Genomic DNA, 23,796 nt, shown 5'->3' with positions numbered 1-23,796 from the left:
GCGTCTTTTATTCTAAACTATTCATTACAAACTTCAAATCAACGACAGGCAGAAGATTACAGAACGAAAACAAACAAACAAAAACTGTTTCTGCAACGATATATGATCATTTCGTAAAGTTCACATCATATTCATCTTGAACATTTAAAGATTGGGTTTGTACGACTCTTTTCTTCTTTTCATATCTTCTCTGAAGTGAAGTTATTCCAGAGTGTCCTCACTTCATTGGAAATCCTGTCCTGTAATATTTACCCGTCTATATTTTTGACTTCTTTTCAGTATATTTCGTTTTTTTGGTGAAGATCTGCTTCGTCTACTCAGGCCTGGCTCACCGGTCTCGGGTCCAGGTTCTCCTCGCCCCCCGTTGGGGTTTGGGTTCTCTCGTGGACTTCGGCGTGGGTCTGAGGGCCCTCGGCTCCGGCCTCCACGTCGTCGTAACTCTCCGGCTCGTCCTCATCTGTGAGAAACAGTCGGCTGCCCGTTAAAAATGCAGATTTCTGACGGACGGTCCCCCGGCGTCGGGAAGATGCGACCGGAACTACTTTCCTGCGCTCTGCCCCGGGGCGTCCCGGCTCCCCCGGGTCCTCGGGGCCACCGTCGGGACCTCGACGTCGTCGTAAGGAAGCGAGGAAGAGCTCCGGTCGTCCTCCGCCGGGACTTCGGACTCGGATCTGAATCCTGAACCGACGGCGGGACGACGAAGAGTTTTTATACGCGATTTATTAATGAAGGCGGGAAACGAGTGAAACGTCCCGTGTGGAGACTGAAGAGACGTTGTTCATCCCCGGAGGCAACAAGAGACACATACATCTACTAAATAGTAGAAACTAAAATAAGAGATAACAAAGAAATTAGCGGTGACGTTAAAAAAGTTAATAATTCATGTTAATTAGTGTTATGATGTTGAATATACCTTATGTAGTATAGTATATTTATAATAGACACAATTTAAAGAAATGCTATTAATTCAAAGAAAATATTATAATATAACATATAAAATAATAATAAATGTAATATGCCGACATAATGCAACATAAAAGTAAATAAATACTGCCATTTGAACAATTATATTCATGTCCTGTAAAGTATTGCTTTTCCAACGTCATGTTAGTATTACCTGTTATGTTCAATAATATAAAATTGTATAATATATTATTCTTATTTGTACTTGTATTGTTATTCTCTCAAACACCGGTGTCAGCATTACTTCTATTTTTCTTATTTATTCTTACATTGTTGTATTTCACATTTCTCGTTTCGTAAAATGTATTCTACTCTTGTTGCTATTTTAATTTAACTTTTTAAAATTTGTATTACTTCTTTTATTTATATCTATATCTGCAAGTCTTAGAGCCGTCTCCTTATTATCTTATCTATTCATATCTTATCTTTTCATATCTTATCTATTCATATCTTATCTATTCATATCTTATCTATTCCCTCATGTAAGTCACTGCACACGTTTAACCCTAACCCTGGTATAGAATGACTGAAACATTTATACATATTTGTACGTATAAGCATTTATATTTCCACATTCTTTTTGTATTTTCAGCTTTTTGGTTTCATTTTCCTTTTTTAATTCTTATAATAATTTATTCCTTTTCATATTAGATAATATATAGATTTCGGAACTAAATATTTCATTTTGCAAAAGTCAGAAATTGATGGATATATGCTAATAAATTATGAATAAATAAAAACAAACAAGCGAAGGCGTCTCCAGACTCACGGTTCAGTTGCTCCAGTTCGTTGGTCGGCCTCGTCACGTCGTCGTAGTCGCCGCTTTCAAACGCCGCGTCTTTCCTCGACAGCATTCCTGAGACACACACACACACACACAAGGCATTAGACGTTTACTGGGGTACACAAATGTACACGTTTAGTCCACAACACATGCACTACACAACACATGCAGATATTAAACTCTTTTAAAAGTCAGCATGCAGGCATTAATGGATTACGGTGATGTAATTTCTACATTTTAAGAACTGTAATATATATACATATATATATACTGTATATATATATATATATATATAAATACAGTATATATACAGTATATATACTGTATATATATACAGGACTGTCTCAGAAAATTTGAATATTGTGATAAAGTTCTTTATTTTCTGTAATGCAATTAAAAAAACAAAAATGTCATGCATTCTGGATTCATTACAAATCAACTGAAATATTGCAAGCCTTTTATTCTTTTAATATTGCTGATTATGGCTTACAGCTTAAGAAAACTCTAAAATCCTATCTCATAAAATTTTAATATTTCCTCAGACCAAGTAAAAAAGATTTATAACAGCTGAGTGTTTGTCAAGGCTCAGGAAACCCTTGCAGGTGTTTCGAGTAAATTAGACAATTCAAGTGATTTGTTTAATACCCTACTAGTATACTTTTTCATGATATTCTAATATTTAGAGATAGGATATTTGAGTTTTCTTAAACTGTAAGCCATAATCAGCAATAAATCAGAATAAAAGGCTTGCAATATTTCAGTTGATTTGTAATGAATCCAGAATGCATGACATTTTTGTTTTTTTAATTGCATTACAGAAAATAAAGAACTTCATCACAATATTCTAATTTTCTGAGACAGTCCTGTATATATATAAATGTATAGATACATATATATATATATTATATATTTAAATATATTTATATATATATATTTTCTTTTATATATATATAATATAAATACAGTACATATATAAATACAGTATATATATATATATATATATATATATATATATATATAAATACATATAGTAATGGTCTTATACAGCAGCACACAGCAGTCAGCATACAGAAAGGCTGCCCTCTAGTGGCAAAAGGCTCCAGTGCAGTCTGTTTGAACGGTAAACTTATTTAAGACATTAAAAGTTGAATAAATGACAGATACTCCATCGTAATCGAGCCGTAACGACTAGGAAGACAGTAGTGAAGGACCGACTCACGCGAGACGTTCCGGCCTCTCTTGGCTCTCTTGACCGAGCAGACGACGACGAACACGACGATCAGAACCACCAGAACCAGAGAGAATCCCACCCACAGCGCTTTGGGCCACGCAGGGGTGGCGCTGTTTTCGGGTGACTCGGTGGGACGGACCTCGTACCCTGAAACCAAAACACAGACATCTCGTCTTTTCTACTTACTAGACCAGTGGTTCTCAACCTTTTGTCAGTGATGTACCCTCTGGGAAATATGTCTTCAGCCAAGTACCCCCTAACTAGTCATTTTACCCCATAACTAGCCCTTTTTACTCCCTTACTAGCCATTTCTACCCCATAACTAGCCCTTTTTACTCCCTTACTAGCCATTTCTACCCCATAACTAGCCCTTTTTACTCCCTTACTAGCCATTTCTACCCCCTAACTAGTAATTTTCACCCCCTAACTAGCCATGTGTACCACTTAACTAGCCATGTATACCCCCTAACTAGTCATTCATACCCCCTAACTATCATTTGTGGTTAAATACACAGTGCTCTGCCATCAGTGTCTGGTTTAATATATAATATATACAATTATGTTCATGAACTTTCACTTATATTTTATTTTTAATGGATGTTAATTTAAATATATTTTGTACACATCTCATGTACCCCCGTACTGCTTTCACGTCCCCCCAGGGGTACACAAACCCCCATTTGAGAACCACTGCTCTAGACTTCCACGTTTAACGAATCATGAATTGTTATTTTTAAGTTGAATAAATTCAGATTTGTGAGATTTGCCAAAAGCAAAGCAAAAGAACAACCGAATGGATATTTGGGTCACTTGGTGGTACTTATTGGTCGTGGGTACCGTTGCAGTAGATCTCCGCGGGTTGGACCTTGTCACACTGCCGGAGGCTGAGGCAGTACTTCATCTCCCGGTTGTAATCGGTACAGCGCAGCGTCGCTTTCAAGCTGGCCTTTGAAATTCAAAACGTCTTTAGAGAGATAGCTTTTAAAATGCAGACGTACAAAACACAATGGAAAGTCTCACAGCCACAAGTGAAATATGGCAAAAAGTTATATTTCACTGAATATTGACAAAATAACTGACACCATTCTTTGAGCAGGGTTCATACACATGTTGAACAATGGACTTACATGACTTGTCCATTACTCTTCTATTACCTTCCATTGTTTTTCCATTATTTTTCCATGACTCTTCCATTACTCTTCCATTATTTTTCCAAATTTCCATGACCAAACATTTCGTGAAATCTCGGTGTATACATGAGTGATAGACAATAGTTTGATTAAAAGAATAAAAAATTATATCAACGTTTATTCTTTTAACCAAACTGCGTAACATTTTGAATATAACAAATTTCCATGACTTTTCCAAAAGTTTTGGAAATAAAATTGGTTTAAAGGAGTTTTCCAGGCCTGAAAATAACCATTTTGAAATCCAGGTTTTCCATGATGGTAGGATCCCTGTTTAAACCTTCACAATTGACTGAAACTCAGGAAATATACAAATGAAGGTGAAAAAGGCAGATCTAACATAAAGACTCATTTTCAACACGATGTGATGTCACGATACGTAGGAGACAACCCACAGCGTGTGAGCTCAAACCTTCAGCGGGGGGTCGGGGTCCTGGCTGCGTATGGTGGCGTTGTAGCCGTTGCACTGGAGCTCCTCACACAGCATCTCTAAATGTCCCGCGGAAAACGACTTCAGCGGACACACTTTTTCCCACGCGCCTTGATAGTTGACGACAATCTGACCTCCACACCTTTCTGTGGTGTTGAACTGGACGTTACCTGTAAACATGATGGGAATAATAATAGAAAACATGTTTTTAAAGAACCCGTTGGAAGGAATAGTTTTACATTTTGGAATATCAACTTTTTTGCCAGGAAGTTTGATAGAAAGAACCATAATGCTCTCATATATGTATATATATATAATATCGAAACAAATAATATATATATATATCTATGTATTTTAAGTAAATATGAAAAACAAGTTTCTACTTATAATTCTGATGAAATAGGAGGAACGTGGGGGGACAAGTTGTAAGGGCCCTAGAAACTAAATGTGGCTTATATCATAACATTTCTTCAGATACCGTGACAATGAGATCAGATGATCTTCCTACCCCACTAGAGAGCTTGTAGTACCACATATCACCACGAGAGCGCTTGTAGTACCACATTGTCCCACTAGAGAGCTTGTAGTACCATATTACACCACTATAGAGTTTGTTGTACCATATTACCCCACTAGAGAGCTTGTAGTACCACGTATCACCACAAGAGAGCTTGTAGTACCATATTACCCCACTAGAGAGCTTGTTGTACCATATTACCCCGCTAGAGAGCTTGTAGTACCACGTATCACCACAAGAGAGCTTGTAGTACCATATTACCCCACTAGAGAGCTTGTAGTACCATATTACCACACTAGAGAGCTTATAGTACCATATTACCCCACTAGAGAGCTTGTAGTACCATATTACACCACTAGAGAGCTTGTAGTACCATATTACCACACTAGAGAGCTTGTAGTACCATATTACCACACTAGAGAGCTTGTAGTACCATATTACCCAGCTAGAAAGCTTGTAGTACCATGTTACCCCACAAGAGAGCTTGTAGTACCATGTTACCCCACAAGAGAGCTTGTAGTACCATATTACCCCACTAGAGAGCTTGTAGTACCATATTGCACCACTAGAGAGCTTGTAGTACCATATTGCTCCACTAGAGAGCTTGTAGTACCATGTTACCCCACTAGAGAGCTTGTAGTACCATATTGCACCACTAGAGAGCTTGTAGTACCATATTGCTCCACTAGAGAGCTTGTAGTACCATATTACCCCACTAGAGAGCTTGTAGTACCATATTACACCACTAGAGAGCTTGTAGTACCATATTGCTCCACTAGAGAGCTTGTAGTACCATATTGCACCTCTAGAGAGCTTGTAGTACCTTATTGCCATATTATAATTATTATTAGTCACATTACTATTGCCGATACCATTACTCCTTTTTGATCATTGTTATTCTACTACATCCACTGCTGCTGTTATTATTATTAGTCCTAATTTGTCCATCATTATTCTGATTATATGAATAATTGTTGCGCTAAATAAATGATTTATTCCATTCAAACATACGTACCGACACAGTAAACGGACACCAGCCGCCCGAAGCACTTTCTCATGGATCTCTTGCACTGGCCGAGTGTGTAGTGGTTGTCCTCACAGCTGACGTGGTGGTACTCCTGATCCGGACTGGGCTCGTTACCACGGAGGGAGCCGGCAATGGCGTTGCTGCAGTTCTGCTCCTCGCAAACCATTTGAGCGTCGCTCTCCTTCCAGTAACTGTCGCACACCTCGACGCCGTCTATCTTCACTTCCCCAAAGCATCCCTCTGACAGGGTGACCGAGGGCTCATCTAGGAGGCAAAGGTCAAATGTCAAAGGAGCAAAAACACGTTGAGGTTAGTAAGTTAGTGAGCTTTAGGAGCCACGCTGCTTCCTCTGTGTCTTTATGATAAGCTACGCTAAGCTAGCCGCCTGTTTTCCGCAGCTTCGTATTTAGCGTTACCAACCTGAGCGGTGCGTCAATGTTCTCATCAAACTCTTTGCAACAGATCCTATTTCCTAAAACGTCATTTCTACAACATTTATGAACAACACAACGATTGTGAAGTTGCATCTTTTCAAAGATTCTTTGATTCTCCTGCAGAAAATTCTATTTTACCTTGACATTCGATAAAGAGCTGCTTCTTTGATTGGCTCTCCTCTGAGAGATAGATGTTCTTCTCGCAGTCCCAGATGTTGTCTGGGATCTTTCCATCCGCACAGCTGAAGTTTGTGGTCCAGAGACAATCCGACGTCGTTGTGTTGACCGACTTCAAACTGCCGCAGTCCAAATCCCGGCAAAGTCTCTCGCCTTCGGTGTTTGTCCAGCCCTCCAAGGAAATGGCACTTATTTTACCTTCCGAGTAAACAACCGGAACTCCGCTGCAGGCCTTGTTGACGGTCAGCGCCATCTTGCTCCAGCCTTAAAAAAATATAAGCACACAGGCAGAGGTGAGATACGATTCAGGAGATGCACAAACGTTGCATGCCTTACTTAGCTAACTCTGTGATCCTCTACTACTGATAGAGCTAACCCTAAGCCTACCACATGTTGGAAATGTCTACAGATTAGACACACAATATAACATTATGAGGTTAACTACACAGATAGGAGCTGTAGTTTGACCAAGGTAGGATTAAAGAAGTGATCCATTTGAGAGAGAAATGATTTGACATACCGGAGCATTGGAGGGCACCAGGGGAGCAGGTGCTGTCCTTAACGTCGATCATACATTCTGTTAAAGACTCGACCGTTGCAGAACACTGGATTTTTGAAATGGCTCGACTCCCCGCTGCCTTATATCCGAAGTAGTCGATCTGATCGACGGCGTGGCCACATCTCAGCTCCCCACAGATGGTGTTTTGTGTGTCTTTATTTTCAAGAGCATTGGTGCAAACTGGGAGCAATTGGCCTTCATATTGCACCTCCACATTTCCAGAACATTTGTCTCTTGAAGAACTCCATTTGGCCTGGATGCTGCCTGCAACTCAACAAGTCGAGGTCTCGAGTTAGAACCCTCGATTTATTTATGCCATTTGTTCAAAGACAGAGGAATAAACAATTGGTTGTGGGGGGTTTTCAACCTAGGACATATAGTAGGTGTAACGTCTCTAGCTAGAGGAAGTATCACCTCCTAGAGATAACATCTTTAGATAGAGGGGTATGACCTCCTAGAGGTAACATCTCTAGATAGAGGGGGTATGACCTCCTAGAGGTAACATCTCTAGCTAGAAGGGATATGACTTACTAGAGGTAACATCTCTAGCTAGAGGGGGTATAATCTCCTAGAGGTAACATCACTAGATAGAGGCGGTATGACCTCCTAGAGGTAACATCTCTAGCTAGAAGGGGGTATGACTTCCTAGAGGTAACATCACGAGATAGAGGCGGTATGACCTCCTAGAGGTAACATCTCTAGCTAGAAGGGGGTATGACTTCCTAGAGGTAACATCACGAGATAGAGGGGGTATGACCTCCTAGAGGTAACATCACTAGCTAGAGGGGGTATGACTTACTAGAGGTAACATCTCTAGCTAGAAGTGGGTATGACTTCCTAGAGGTAACATCACGAGATAGAGGGGGTATGACCTCCTAGAGGTAACATCACTAGCTAGAAGGGGGTATGACTTACTAGAGGTAACATCTCTAGCTAGAGGGGGTATGACCTCCTAGAGGTAACATCACTAGATAGAGGTGGTATGACCTCCTAGAGGTAACATCTCTAGCTAGAAGGGGGTATGACTTCCTAGAGGTAACATCATGAGATAGAGGGGGTATGACCTCCTAGAGGTAACATCACTAGCTAGAGGGGGTATGTCCTCCTAGAGGTAACATCTCTAGCTAGAAGGGGGTATGACTTCCTAGAGGTAACATCACGAGATAGAGGGGGTATGACCTCCTAGAGGTAACATCACTAGCTAGAGGGGGTATGTCCTCCTAGAGGTAACATCTCTAGCTAGAGGGGGTATGACTTACTAGAGGTAACATCACTAGCTAGAGGGGGTATGACTTACTAGAGGTAACATCACTAGCTAGAGGGGATATGTCCTCCTAGAGGTAACATCTCTAGCTAGAGGGGGTATGACTTACTATAGGTAACATCACTAGCTAGAGGGGGTGCCTATAGCATCTAGCTTGAATTGTCGGGCCACTGAGCAAGCTTCGGTTTTCTGACGAGTTGGGATGTATTTTTCACATGTGTAGGGCAACTGGTGTTGATGTGAAAGGATTTGGTGGATAACAAATAGGTTGTTCTTCAGTCAAACTCACGGCAATCCGTGACATGTTCAGGTAACTGAAGGATAACATTGGAAAAATCACCTCTAGCGGTAAGAATCAACTGCAATTTGAGGCGGTAGGAATCCTCGAGGGATTCAAGATGACCAACCAGGATATACTGGAATGAAATATATATTAAATTAAATTACCTGAGCAGACAACATAGGCTGGGTTATGGTCACAGGTCTTGTCATTTTCATCACTCATGACGAAGTTGCACTGGGACAGGTGGGTGGTCTCCTCCGTGGAGTGCATACTTTTGAACACCACCCGGCTTCTATTGGGCTTGGCGGTGACCTTCAGGACTCGGTTCCCACAGCCCAGGTTTTCACACAGTATCGCCGCCTTCTCCCATGTCCAGGTATCGGCACACACGCCGCCGCACCGCCCGCCCACACAAACGTTGACATTGCCCCAACACCCATTGGTCAGGTCCACCGTGATGTTTCCTGTCATGGCGAGCAAATTGCAAAATAGGATGATCAGCAGATTTACACAACCGGTCCAAAGCTTTAGAATACCTCAACTTCTCTAAAGGAAAGACCTTCACTTGTAAGGGTTATAATGGTCTTTCTTCCTTTAATTGCTTTTTTCTTGCCATCATAAGAGCAATAAACGACTTCCTGCAGTACAATACCGTCCACATGAAGCTTCAGAGGGTGTAGTGACAGTCTGTTCCCCACACGGCTTTATACAGACAGTTAACTAAAGTTGAGACACCTGGAGGAGTTGTTAGCATCAACTCTCAAGTCTTCATTTGCTTGTAGAACAGCTGCAAGTCCTCAAACCATTACATGTTCTCTGAAATTGGCCTTTTTGTAGAACTCTGAAATGTACATTATTTTTCAGTTTTTGATAACATAAACTTTTTGTTTGACCTCTGGCAGTTTGCCGCTGACCTTTGTTCCATTTCAGGTAATTCACTGCTCACATTTCAAAAACAACTGGAACAGTAAGTGTTCTAAAACTTATAAACCGGTAGTGTATATCTAAACAAAACAAATAAAATAGGAGTTTTCAATTAAAAATGGTAATCCCACATTACCTGAGCAGGTCACAGTGGCGATAGTCTGCGTGTGGTTGGATGGCGGCGCTTTGCTTCTCTCACAGTGAAACAGGGATTCGCTGTTGGGCGAGCAGCGGTAAGATTCATTCCAAAGGGGTTTCGTCATATCCCCGCGAGGGATGAAGGAACGCTGTTGGGCTTTCCCACAATGCAGCTGCCGACACACGGCGTCTGCAGACTCCTGGTTCCACGTCCCGTTAGAGCCGGAGAGCCAGTAGGTTTTGCTGCCTCGCTCGATCCCCACCATGCCCGAACACGACTGATTCCCCTTCAGGAAAACCACCGTGTGCTCTGACCGGGACAGAAAAAACTAAATATGCATTTGGAAAACTGTATTCAGAATGATCCTCCGGTCTGGTAATTGGTTGAGTACATTTTTGTGGACTCTGTTAAACTTGCAACGGCTGAACTAGAATCAGGTTCCCTTAAGGAGCACCAACAAAAGGTCAAAGAAACAGAGGCTCACCCTCACAGGTTATTCCCATCGCCTTCTCGGGGGCGTTGTTTCGGCTCCTCGTAAGACACTCGGATATGTGTCTGGCGTCCTTCTTGCATTGTAGCGCCTCTGGCAGGAATTCACCTGAACCCTGACTGAACCTGTCCAGTTTGATGGGATTTCCTCTTTCCCCGCAGTCCAACAGTCCGCAGACGACGTCCGAGTTGGTGTCGGTCCATCCTTGTTGGTAGACCCTCAGCGATCGGCCCTCGTGCTTGATCTCCACCCGCCCGGCACATCGTCCGGGACCGTCCATCAATCTCACTTTCATACTACCTGCTCCAGCAAGAGAAGTCCAACATGTGAAGCTGCTTTCACACCATGAGCAAAGTCAACGTAGAGACACCGAGTTGCGAAAGCCAATCGGCATTGAGCTGCTCCGCCGTTAGTGAATCTAACCGCTGCTCTAGTGGAGCTGGAAGAGAAATTCAGACTATAGGTGAAAGTCACCGAGCTGTGTGAACCTACGGGTGATGTCATGTATAAATATATATATATATATTATATTAATGTTATGAACCCAAACACGAGGGCGTTGGATGTTCAGACGTGTGTGTGATGTCCTCAACAAGTATGAAGCAGAACTAGTGGTGAGTTCTTCATGCTGGATGAAGGACATGATAACTGTTTCCACGGAGTAAAGACACAGAGATAAGCCCCGCCCCCTCTAAGGTGCGAATGACGCCAAATGCCACAAATAGTCAAGCGAGTAAACGCGCACGAGCAAGGCATCGTTGTTGGTGTGAACGCAGCTTTACTCTTGCTGCTGTGCAGAATGAATCCAACTGGATTTGTTCTTTCTATCACAACAGGACATTTCACACATATTTGCTTCCACCGTCACGTTAAAGTTAAAACCATCAGGAAGAGGCGATCGCCATATCTCACCTGTACAGACCACATAGGCGCCGGTGGACTCGGCACATGGAAAAGGGGCGTGGTCACGCTTGGCCCTGCAGTGCCACAGTGAGGGTTCGTTGCCTGAGCACCGCACGTTGTCCATGATCCCCCGCGCTGTCGGCCTCGTACCTTCACTGAACACCTGGAGGAACGCCGCTGTGATAGTCATTCATACCATGTTGATCGTAAAAGGAACTGGGATGAGATTACCACGACTACTTCTGATATTAATCCAGATACTACGGAATGTTTTGATATTTTGGGTAATAGGCATATCAGCTTTTTTGTCAAAGCTATAAGAGAAAACTCTATATCTGTTGGTTCAATATGGACCTACAGCCAGAAGATGCTTAGCTTAGCACGAACAGCTAGCCGAGAGGTAAAAAGCCCTCCATTTAAGAGGTCTGGCAGTAGCTGTTTAGCACATATTTGCTAATATTAGCACACGTCAGATATTATTGTAATTTATCTGTCTACTTAAGCAACTGATATACGATACTATGCGTTTTCCATTATCCTGTAATTACACCTTGTGGCCACAGAGGCTGCTATTGAGCAAAGCTACATGGGCTAGCATTAAATAAAACATTTATTTTAGAAGTTTTGGCATTCAATTATTAAGCATATTTTAAGCTAACTTATTCTTAAAATGTGACATAAAAGAAATGCCAGTTAGTTTATTTCCATCAACTAGTTTGGAGAGAATACATTTGAACATTAGAAGAAGACGTAGCGGTAATGACAGAAACAAAGAGTGAGATGTAATCATTTGTTCATGTTTCAAACTGTCAGGCGTGGAAGAGACTCGGCAGTGTTTGCTGCTCCAGAGTTGTATTGCTTCATGTTTGCTAATATTAGCAAAGGTCAGATATTATTGTCATTCTTCTGTCTACTTGAGCAACTTTGTGGAGTTCCTGTATCTGAAGTACGTGAAGACTCACGCTGCCGCAGCCCAGCTCCGTGCAAACCACCCGCGCCTCCCGGGGCGTCCAGGAGGAGGCGCACACGGGCCGCCCGGTGCCGTTCAGCGCCACGTGAACGGCGCCGTAGCACCTGCTGGGTTCATCGGCGTCGTCCATCAGAACCACTTCGACATGGTCTGTGAGGGAAACGAGGAGAAGACGAAGGAAATCAATAAACAAGCCAGACAATAAAACAATTCATTTGTAATTAATACAGAAACAAACAAAAGGAAGTTTCTTATAAAAACATTGTTTTTTTATTTACTTTTGTTGTTGTTGCATTCTTTCAAATAAATATCAATCTTAAGATTGAACTACTACTACTTACTCCTTTCATTGAATGCATCTGTGTTTATTCTTCTTATTTATTTATTTATAAGGAAATAAACCTGTAAACAAGCAGAAGGTGGTCAGGGTGAAAGTATTTTAAAAGAAGACGTTATCTTACCATCTAGTTGGAGATGTAAGAGCTTATTTACGTAAAGTATGCTTTATATTACTCAATATGGTTCTTTAGAGAACCCTTGTTTGAAAGGTTCTACGTGGAACCAGAAATGGAGCCTTAAAGAACCATGTTTTAAAGGTTCTTTGAGACACCTTTATAGGTTCTTTAAAGAACGATTTAATGAAATGGTTCTTTAGTGAATCCTGGTTTGAAAAGTTCTTTGAGGAACCAGAAATGGGGCATTAAAGAACCATTTTAAGGTCCTCTGATACATCTTTATAGGTTATGTGGAGAACTCTTTTCGGAAATGGTTCTTTAGAGAACCCTGGTTTGAAAGGTTCTACGTGGAACCAGAAATGGTGCCTTAAAGAACAATTTTTGAAAGGTTCTTTGAGGCACCTGTATAGGTTCTGTGGAGAACTCTTTAAGGAACTGGTTCTCTAAAGAACCCTGGTTTGAAAGATTCTGTGTGGAACCAGAAATGGTTCTCGTAGGGCATCACTCTAAAGAACCATGTTCGGTTCCAGATGCTCCTCCATGTTTCTGAGTGTAGACAGATCAATCCATTCTATGTGACCGTTTAAACCAAACAGGAACGTTCTCTTGATATCAGGGTTCAGAACCCGAGTGGACCAACACAAAAGTTAAAATAATATATGAACTCCACAGCGTCCCGGTGAACAGACGGTGGTTCTCTGGCTGTGAACTGGTTGACGTACCTGAACACGTCAGGTTGGTGCCGCCGCCGTGCTCCTGGTGGCCGGCGCTGGTACCGCAGTTCATCCTCTGGCACCACGCGTCCAGACGGCCCGCGTCCTTCTGGGCGCTCCAGGGAACCGAGGTCCAGTTCCCACTCTCCTCTCTGAGCAGCCGCCCGGAGCAGCTGGACGGGTTCCCCTGGAGCTGCAGGCGCTCGTGACCTGTTGGGAACCTCCATCAGTTCTCTAGAACACTACACACAGAACACCAAGGGTTCCTAAATGGTTCTTTAAAAGGCTCTCTGGTTCTACGAAGAACCATCAACTACTGAAGAACCATTATTTTTATTTCAGGCACCTTTAAAGGTTCTTTGAACTCTTTAAGGAAATGGTTCTCTGAAGAACACTAGGTTGAAAGGTTCTTTGTAGAACCAAAAATGGTGCCTTCAAAGAACCATTTGTTAAGGTTCTATGAGACACCTTTATATGTTCTTTGAGGAACTCTTTCAGGAAATGGTTCTTAAGGAACCCTGGTTTGGCATCACTCTGAAGAACCATTTTTGGTTCCAGATGGCACCTTCATTTGTATGTGTGTGTGTGTGTGTGTGTGTGTGTGTGTGTGTGTGTGTATGTGTGTGTGTGTGTGTGTGTGTATGTATGTGTGTGTATGTGTGTGTCTGTGTGTGTGTATGTGTGTGTCTGTGTGTGTGTGTGTGTGTATGTGTGTGTGTGTGTGTCTGTGTGTGTGTGTATGTATGTGTGTGTCTGTTTGTGTGTGTGTGTATGAGTGTATGTGTGTGTGTATGTGTGTGTCTGTGTGTGTGTGTGTTACCTGTGCATAGGACCGAGGCAGGCTTCTCACACAGCGGCGTTGTCTTTGTGACACACTGCCACAAGTGAGTGAAACTCTTCATCCCCGAACACTCGACCGTCATCGTCTTCGTCTTCTTCTTCTGGAATCCCCTCCAGCCGAGCCACGGCTCCTCCACCGGCTCCGAGGACGCGCCGCAGCCCAGGCTCCTGCACAGGAGGTCGGCCTCCACTTCCCCTTTGTGACATCATCATCATCATCACAAGAAGAAGAAGAAGAAGAAGAAGAAGAAGAAGAAGAAGAAGAAGAAGAAGATGAGAAAACGTAGAGTTGAGTTCCTCGGGGTCTCCACGCTGCTTCAGCCTCTGAACCTCTCATTAAAGCTGCGAGAGGAACTTTCCTATAGTTTGGATCTGGCGGCCCCTTATGGAGGAGAGCGGTAGTGTCTCAGTCTGCCCCTGGTTCTGGTTCTGGTTGCCCCCCCCCCCTCCCTCCACAGGGCCCCAGCAATACGGCCTCCAGCAACAAGAATAACTACGTACAAATATATCTTTCTTCTCTATTATTATTATTATTATTATTATTATCATTACCATGTGGCTCGTAGAGAGGCGTCGGCATTAAATTGAGACCGTTTCATAACCTAAAAAAGAACCTCAAGTTTATCGTCACTTTAAATTGATAACAAGAAAAAAAAGAGAAAGAAGGGAAACACATTTTTTAAGCAGAACTTTTTTTCTGCTTTATCTTGTGACCCTTTTGAGGGGGGGGGGGGGTAAGTGGGGGGAGTGTGGGTGGGTGGGGGGGGGGGGACCACAAGGCTGGAACCGCAGGAGGGAACCACCTGACTTTCTACATACTAGAGATAAAACTATACGGCCCCTCCACCTCGCCAGCAGCAAAACACACAGGACAATAAATAAAATAAATGATAATAATAAATAATAATTAAGAAAAATATATATAAGAATATAACATATATTATATAATATCATTTTTATATATAAGAATATAATAATAATAAAACATGTAATAATAATTTAAAATAATATTATATTTATTATATTATAATATATATATATATACATATATATTATAATATTATAATAACAACATTTATAAAATGATAAATAAATAAATCATTATATAATCATATAATATATATGATATAATATTAGATATATATTTATATATTTATAATAATAATAATAATAATAAATACAATGACTCAGCTGATAATGCACCTATATTAATATGTATTTGTTGTAGTGCGTGACGTGACCTCTTACCCCAGTTGTCAGCACAAAGGTAACCCGAGTACGTTGCCCCCCCGTCGGTGGAGTACCGCACGGCTCCTGCGCACCTGAACCCGTCCACGCTGATGTGGATTTCATCTAGAGGAGCAAAGACGGTGATGACATCATCATCATCATCATCGTCATCGTCATCGTCGGCACGTGGTTGTCTCTACTCAGGAATGCTCGTATCTTAGTGTGGAGTCTGAGCCTCACGTGAACACGTGACCTTGTGCAGCGAGTCCCTGCGACCCCGGCTGACCCCCCAGCCCGGGTGGGCACAGTCCCACAGGTCCGGCTCGGCTCCGGTGCACTTCAGCTCGTTGAGCCAGACGGTGCCGACGGTCCAGGGCGCCGGCACCGCCCGGCTGCTCACCGGCGCCCCGCAGTGGACGCTGCTGCACGCCACCTTGTCGGTGTTCCCGCTCCAGTGTTTCCCGCCAACGTAGCCCAACTGTCCCTTGTGGTAGATCCCGATGTAGCCGTCGCACGGGCCGCTCCCGTTGCGCAGAAAGATCCGGTTCTCTCCTGGTCACATGACAGGAAGGGCGTGGATATATGTACTCAGTTTGAGAGCTTTACGTCTTCATTGTATTTGTTTTTAAGATATACACATTTCAGTGAGTCAAATGTGCAAAAAAAAGCTTAATTGTGAAACTTCTCACCACAATTTTTCTCATTTTTAATTCCCCATCGTGTGTTACTGTTATCTAAAACATATTTAAACTTGTAAATAAAGAAATGATGTAGCAAAGAAATACAAATCTGTAACTTCTGAATTATTTCCAGAAAGAAAAGTTATTTTAATGTGTCGGTGTGATACTAAATAAATCTATTAAAAAAAGTAATTAATAAGAACCTTTCATTACAACCTGTTTATGCAAGATTACCTTATTTAAAAAAAAAAATATTTAGTTGATCCACACACATATTTCTCATTAAGTAACATTTTAAAACAACTTTGCAAAAATGTGTGATTCGAATCCTAAAAGCTGAAACTTCATATTTTGAATAACCCATCGGGTGTTAAGATGAGTTCAAACATATTCAACCTTGTAAATAAAGAAATGATGTAATAAATAAATAAAATCTGTAATTTCTGAATTATTTCCAGGAGGAAAAAAATCTTTATTTCAACATTCTTACTTTTTTCTTCTTCATTTTCATATTTTAATGAAAAATACATTTAGTTTAAAAAAAAAAAAAAATGTTCATTACAACCTGCAAGATTAACTCATTTAAATAATGTTTTTAATTGATTCACACACACGTAGCATTTTATAACAACTTTGCAAAAATGTGTGACCTGCACCTGAAAGCTGAAACACCCATCATGTGTTCATATTAGTTTAATATATGTAACCTTACAAATAACGAAATGACGTAACAAAGAAATACAAATCTGTAATTCCTGAATTATTTCCAGAAATATATTTTAGGTTTGAAAGAAAAAAAAGAAAACTCTATTTCTTCATTTTCTTTTTTAATGTGTCTTTGTGATACTCAATACATTGAGTTTAAACAACAAATGAATAAGAATCTTTCATTACCTGTTTATTTAAATATCGCCCACATCGCTTTACACCGACAAACGTTATGATGTCACCTCGATATCAAGATTATACACAATATTAATTATTAATAATACAGAGGTCTCTGACTATTGGTCATCCTCTTATATTTTCTTTAATGATAGATTAGGAAATTGTCATTTTCAAAGTCTGCGACGCATCAAGACGTCTCAAATCAAACTTATAATCATGATTATATTTTATTCTATTATTATTCAGCGTGATGTCAGGATGAGTCCGTCTGATTCTCCAGAGGCCGACGGCACCGTCAGAATATATATATCTTACATTTTGAAAACTCGATTTGAGAAGAAAAAGGATTAAATATAAACGTGTTCAAACTTCTAATAACTCTTTGATGTTCTTCTCTTTTCATCGGAGCTTTTCAGGAAATGACCAAAAAACATCGTTCATCATCTTTTTCTCTTCATTTCCTGCAGCTTCTGGAAACGTTTAAAATATCCCCAGATCACAAAGAGTGGAACCCAAAGAGAATCGTGGTAACTTGCCTTGAGCGGCCGGCGGGGTGAGGAAGAGGAGGAGGAGGAGGAGGAGGAAGCTCATCATCGCCACAGCTCAGGAGAGTGAGGCCGGCAACGCTCGGCTCCTCTTTATAAGAGCTGTGACATACATATGGTCTGATTGAAGAAGAAGAGGAAGAAGATGAAGAAGAAGAAGAAGATGATGAAGAAGAAGAAAAAGAAGAAGAAGAAAAAGAAGAAAAAGAAGAAGAAGAAGAAGAAGAAGAAGAAGAAGAAAAGAAGAAGAAGAAGAAGAAAAGAAGAAGAAGAAGAAAAGAAGAAGAAAACCTAAAAATAAAGTAAAAATGAGGCATGCATCGGGCCAAGAAGGGCCTTAAGGAAACATACAAATCTAAATGTTAAAGCAGGATAATAATTATAAATAAGGAAGCAAAAAAAAATCAAAACAACCATTCAACACTTCACCAACGTTGTCAGTCGATCATAAATTCGCGAGTACAACATATTTTGCAAGTGCAATTTTTTTTAAATGGATTTTTTATTCATTTAAAGCCAAAACTTCAGACAGTTTACTGCAGAAACTCCAGTTTACCTCACGGTTACACACGTTTATACGTATATATATATATATATATATATATATATATATGCAAACACAAATATGTCTCTCAAAACATTGTGACATGATTTTCTTGTTTTAAACTCCAGTTCTGTTTCACGCCGGAAGCTTCTGGACGTCTGACGTGAGACTTGGAGACTTTCCACCGCGCTGCCGCTCTGACCTCATCAGTTCATCAGATCAGAGATCAGAGATCACAACTCAACCGCGAGCTAGCGTAGCAGAAATGAAGCCACAGGCCTCAGTGTGTGTGTGTGTGTGTGTGTGTGTGTGTGTGTGTGTGTGTGTGTGTGTGTGTGGGGGCGGGGTCCTCTATCTTGGCAGGAAGTCGCCGTCTCACGCTCGCGGCTGCATCCGATGTTTTCTCAGAAGGAACTCAAAGATCCACTCCGACCCGATTGAGTTTATTTGAAGAACAGATTCGATCGACGAGTTTATTAAAGTTTAATTATTCGTGATTTAAAAACCTCGTTCATAAGCAACTATCAACTGGAAATGGACTAAAAAAATACATTTAGTCTTTAAATGAGAGATTCATACTGTAGATTAATTAGATGAATAAATACATGATTTTTATGTATTTACCCAACATGTACAATATAAATATAGATGCAGTATATATATATACATATATATATTATATATATTTATATATATAATATATATATATATTATATATATTATATATATTTATATATGTGTGTGTAATCTTTTTATATATACATTTATATTTATATAAATATATATATATATATATATATATTGATAGATATTATATATTTCGAAAAAAGTGTTTATATTATAAATGTATATATATACATATGTATATATATCATATTTATATTTACATATATATATATTTATAAATACATATATATTTATAAATACATATATATTTTTTTTAATATATATTATTTATTTATTTATATATATATATATATATATATTAATTAGTTATCTACACACACACACACATTGTAGTTTATATTAATTCACATCAACCTCAAAGTATTCACTGAAAATATTCCCCAAATTAAAAATGCATTTCCTCCTCTCTGAGTTTACGGACCCCGACGTGTTCTTCATGTTTGAGGATATTATCTACCGTTCATTCATAAAAACACTTTGTAAAGGAAACATATATTTGTGAATCTGCTTCGTGCTTTTGGCTCGAATTATTTTTAAATGTTTAGTCACTTATGAAAATCTTGATTCAACTTCAATAAGTGTTTTAAAAATACGTATTATATTATTATGATATGATATATGATATTCCTTTATTCGTCCCACAGTGGGGAAATTTCAAAATGTGTGGCTCATATGAGCATCGGCATTAAATTGAGGATGTTTCATCACCTAAAAAATAACCTAAAAGTTCCTCATTATATGAAATAATATATATAATATAATAATAATTTAAAATAATACAATAATAATTTAAAATAATATTATATATTAATATATATATATATACTATAATATAATCATATCATTATTCTTGAAAGAAAAGAAGATTCATTCAATAAAAGGTGTAAAATAAATGTGTCTCCTGTTAGAACCAGGGAGCATGTCGTCTCTTTATGTTTTTAATTATGAATATTGCCCAAAAAGCGAATGAATACCATGATGAGGCCTACAGAGTCTCTGGGGAACGAGTGTGACACTGGAGCGGATCAGGGAAACTCTAATCCTCCATCAGGCCACGAATGGAGTCACATTATGAACACAATTATTATTAAGACGAGCTGCCACGGTTCCTCTTTATACATTTATGAATTGGTAATTAAAGTCTTTATTTTATGTTGTCTCACTACATTCCCCGCGTTGTGTTATCTCTACAGAGCGTGGAGGAAATGCCTTATCACAGTGTGTGTGTGTGGTGAAAGAGATGGAGAGGGGCGGGGGGGACGTCCTAATTACACAAACATTTGTATTCTTATGATTTATACAGAAGTTTATACATAAATAATTCTGATTTATGACCTTTTATTATTCCCTAAAAACATAGCAAAGGAGATGTGTTATTGTGTTGATAGAAGTGATATCAAGACAGTGACTTTAATATAATGATGTAATCATTAAATATTTCAACAAAATGAAAAGAGGATTTTTATCCTTCATCAAATGTGTCAAAACGAGACTTCTGGTCTTAAAAAATATGCAAATGAGCTCATATTTCATAAGAATTCATTTGGAATTTTAGTTGCTTAATTATGTTGTAAAAGTCCTATGCCATAAGCAATGTAATAAAAAAGTTGTAAACATGTGCAATATGTCATAAAATGTCATAGTTTAATCATAGAATAACAACATTTTATAGTACATCATAAAAACAGTTTGGCTAAATTATGTATTAAATAAATAGTCTAAACAATGTCAACCGGCCACAAAGCAGGATGCACTCCTCCCTCCTGAGCGCTGAGTCATCGTTTACTTCAAAGACGACACGTGGAGGTGGATTCTGTCTTTGGTCTCTCAGATCATAAAGAATGTAGAATATGTTTTATCCTTCAGGATTTAACTGCCCACCAAAAATATACAATAACTCAAAATCAACCCACCGGCTGCAGAATGAAAACTCTGCTGGAGGAATGATGCAAACATCTTAAAATACGATTACAGTTCGCTCAGAAAGGAGTTTACAATGGAGCACTTTATTCACTCAGTACATTTAGCTGATCATACTTGTATTCAGTAAATCTTTGAACACACGCACACGCACACACACACGCACATACAACATACTTCCGGTTCTCACCACTAGGTGGCAGGAACAGACAACGGCTTAGAATCAACTGACTAACCGAGGAAGCACCGAGTGTCCAAGAGGACCTGGCCTGTACAGTCCAGATGTGGTGCTGGTCGTGCGGTCCAGATGTGGTGCTGGTCGTACCATCCAGATGTGGTGCTGGTCGAACGGTCCAGATGTGGTGCTGGTCGAACGGTCCAGATGTGGTGCTGGTCGTACCATCCAGATGTGGTGCTGGTCGTGCGGTCCAGATGTGGTGCTGGTCGTACCATCCAGATGTGGTGCTGGCCGTGCGGTCCAGATGTGGTTCTGGTCGTGCGGTCCAGATGTGGTGCTGGCCGTGCGGTCCAGATGTGGTGCTGGTCGTACGGTCCAGATGTGGTGCTGGTCGGGGAGGCTGTGAGCTGCTCGTCATCGTACCTCAGGGACTGGAGTCTGGTCTCATTAATATATGTATTTATTGGGGGGGGGGGGGGGGGCGGGTCCATACATATTCAATAGTAAGATGATAATCAGTAATTCAAGACGAAGGATCAAACCACCTCCTGGTCCCCGGTGTCGGGTCCGATGTAACGCGATAGAAAGTGGTATGACGCGATATAACGTTGGATAACGTTGTCGACCCGGTCGTCTGCTCCATGAGGACGACCTGCTTGACCTTCGTCTGCAGCGGCTCCTCGCCGCGTGGCGACAGCTGCTTCCTGAAGACCGTGACTTTTAAAATTAATAATATTAAGAATAATTAAGAATATCCTGTGTGACAGAGGAAGACGAGAGGAGCTTCATGAGGAAGAAGAGAGGAGCTTCATGAGGAAGAGAGGAGCTTCATGAGGAAGACGAGAGGAGCTTCATGAGGAAGAAGAGAGGAGCTTCATGAGGAAGAAGACTCTGACTCCAGGTACCGCCCCGTGGGAAAAGGAGCGCTCCTCTCTCCCGCTGAGGAGCGCTCCATTCGAGCGCCGCCTTTGAAGTGGGTTTTGATGTTGTCAGCTTTATCTATTATGGATCAGGTGAGATCTTCATGTGACAGACCTCTGAGGAGGCTGCATGAGAGAAGGAAACATGGAGAGATGGAAACATGGAGATATAGAAACATGGAGAGATGGAAACATGGAGATATAGAAACATGGAGAGAAGGAAACATGGAGAGATGGAAACATGGAGAGATGGAAACATGGAGATATAGAAACATGGAGAGATGGAAACATGGAGAGAAGGAAACATGGAGAGATGGAAACATGGAGAGATGGAAACATGGAGAGAAGGAAACATGGAGATATAGAAACATGGAGATATAGAAATATGGAGATATAGAAACATGGAGATATAGAAACATGGAGAGATGGAAACATGGAGATATAGAAACATGGAGATATAGAAATATGGAGATATAGAAACATGGAGATATCGAAATATGGAGATATAGAAACATGGAGATATAGAAACATGGAGAGATGGAAACATGGAGATATAGAAACATGGAGATATAGAAACATGGAGATGGAAACATGGAGATATAGAAACATGGAGATATAGAAAAATGGAGATATAGAAACATGGAGATATAGAAACATGGAGAGATGGAAACATGGAGATATAGAAACATGGAGATATAGAAATATGGAGAGATGGAAACATGGAGATATGGAAACATGGAGAGATGGAAACATGGAGATATAGAAACATGGAGAGATGGAAACATGGAGATATAGAAACATGGAGATATAGAAACATGGAGAGATGGAAACATGGAGATATAGAAACATGGAGAGATGGAAACATGGAGATATAGAAACATGGAGATATAGAAACATGGAGATATAGAAACATGGAGAGATGGAAACAAGGAGATATGGAAACATGGAGATATAGAAACATGGAGATATGGAAACATGGAGATATGGAAACATGGAGATATAGAAACATGGAGATATAGAAACATGGAGATATGGAAACATGGAGATATAGAAATATGGAGAGATGGAAACATGGAGATATGGAAACATGGAGATATAGAAACATGGAGATATGGAAATATGGAGAGATGGAAACATGGAGATATGGAAACATGGAGCGATGGAAACATGGAGATATAGAAACATGGAGATATAGAAATATGGAGAGATGGAAACATGGAGATATAGAAACATGGAGATATAGAAATATGGAGAGATGGAAACATTGAGATATGGAAACATGGATATAGAAACATGGAGATATGGAAATATGGAGAGATGGAAACATGGAGATATGGAAACATGGAGAGATGGAAACATGGAGAGAAGGAAACATGGAGATATAGAAACATGGAGATATAGAAATATGGAGATATAGAAACATGGAGATATAGAAATATGGAGAGATGGAAACATGGAGATATAGACATGGAGATATAGAAACATGGAGAGATGGAAACATGGAGATATAGAAACATGGAGATATAGAAATATGGAGATATAGAAACATGGAGATATCGAAATATGGAGATATAGAAACATGGAGATATAGAAACATGGAGAGATGGAAACATGGAGATATAGAAACATGGAGATATAGAAACATGGAGATGGAAACATGGAGATATAGAAACATGGAGATATAGAAAAATGGAGATATAGAAACATGGAGATATAGAAACATGGAGAGATGGAAACATGGAGATATAGAAACATGGAGATATAGAAATATGGAGAGATGGAAACATGGAGATATGGAAACATGGAGAGATGGAAACATGGAGATATAGAAACATGGAGAGATGGAAACATGGAGATATAGAAACATGGAGATATAGAAACATGGAGAGATGGAAACATGGAGATATAGAAACA

The 23,796-nt window shown here is 40.1% G+C and overlaps 1 protein-coding gene across 1 annotated transcript; it reads right to left on the bottom strand.

The window, feature by feature from the left end:
- Positions 1 to 317: 317 nt before the first annotated feature.
- Positions 318 to 21,380, bottom strand: LOC130199761 (scavenger receptor cysteine-rich type 1 protein M130). Its single transcript, XM_056423502.1, has 19 exons — positions 21,110 to 21,380; positions 15,761 to 16,072; positions 15,539 to 15,643; positions 14,271 to 14,486; positions 13,460 to 13,660; positions 12,275 to 12,432; positions 11,322 to 11,475; positions 10,404 to 10,709; positions 9,917 to 10,228; positions 9,021 to 9,320; positions 7,271 to 7,573; positions 6,712 to 7,014; positions 6,128 to 6,403; positions 4,578 to 4,765; positions 3,816 to 3,924; positions 2,967 to 3,125; positions 1,733 to 1,819; positions 605 to 678; positions 318 to 572 (listed from the first exon to the last, which is right to left on the bottom strand). Exons 1-19 carry the CDS (start codon positions 21,378 to 21,380, stop codon positions 318 to 320), a joined length of 4,089 nt encoding a protein of 1,362 aa, XP_056279477.1.
- Positions 21,381 to 23,796: the final 2,416 nt, after the last annotated feature.

This window comes from Pseudoliparis swirei, chromosome 9 (genome assembly GCF_029220125.1).
Source record: "Pseudoliparis swirei isolate HS2019 ecotype Mariana Trench chromosome 9, NWPU_hadal_v1, whole genome shotgun sequence".
Classification (NCBI taxonomy): domain Eukaryota; kingdom Metazoa; phylum Chordata; class Actinopteri; order Perciformes; family Liparidae; genus Pseudoliparis; species Pseudoliparis swirei.
Note: the sequence above shows the minus strand (reverse complement) of the source record. Positions and strands in the feature narration are given on the sequence as shown.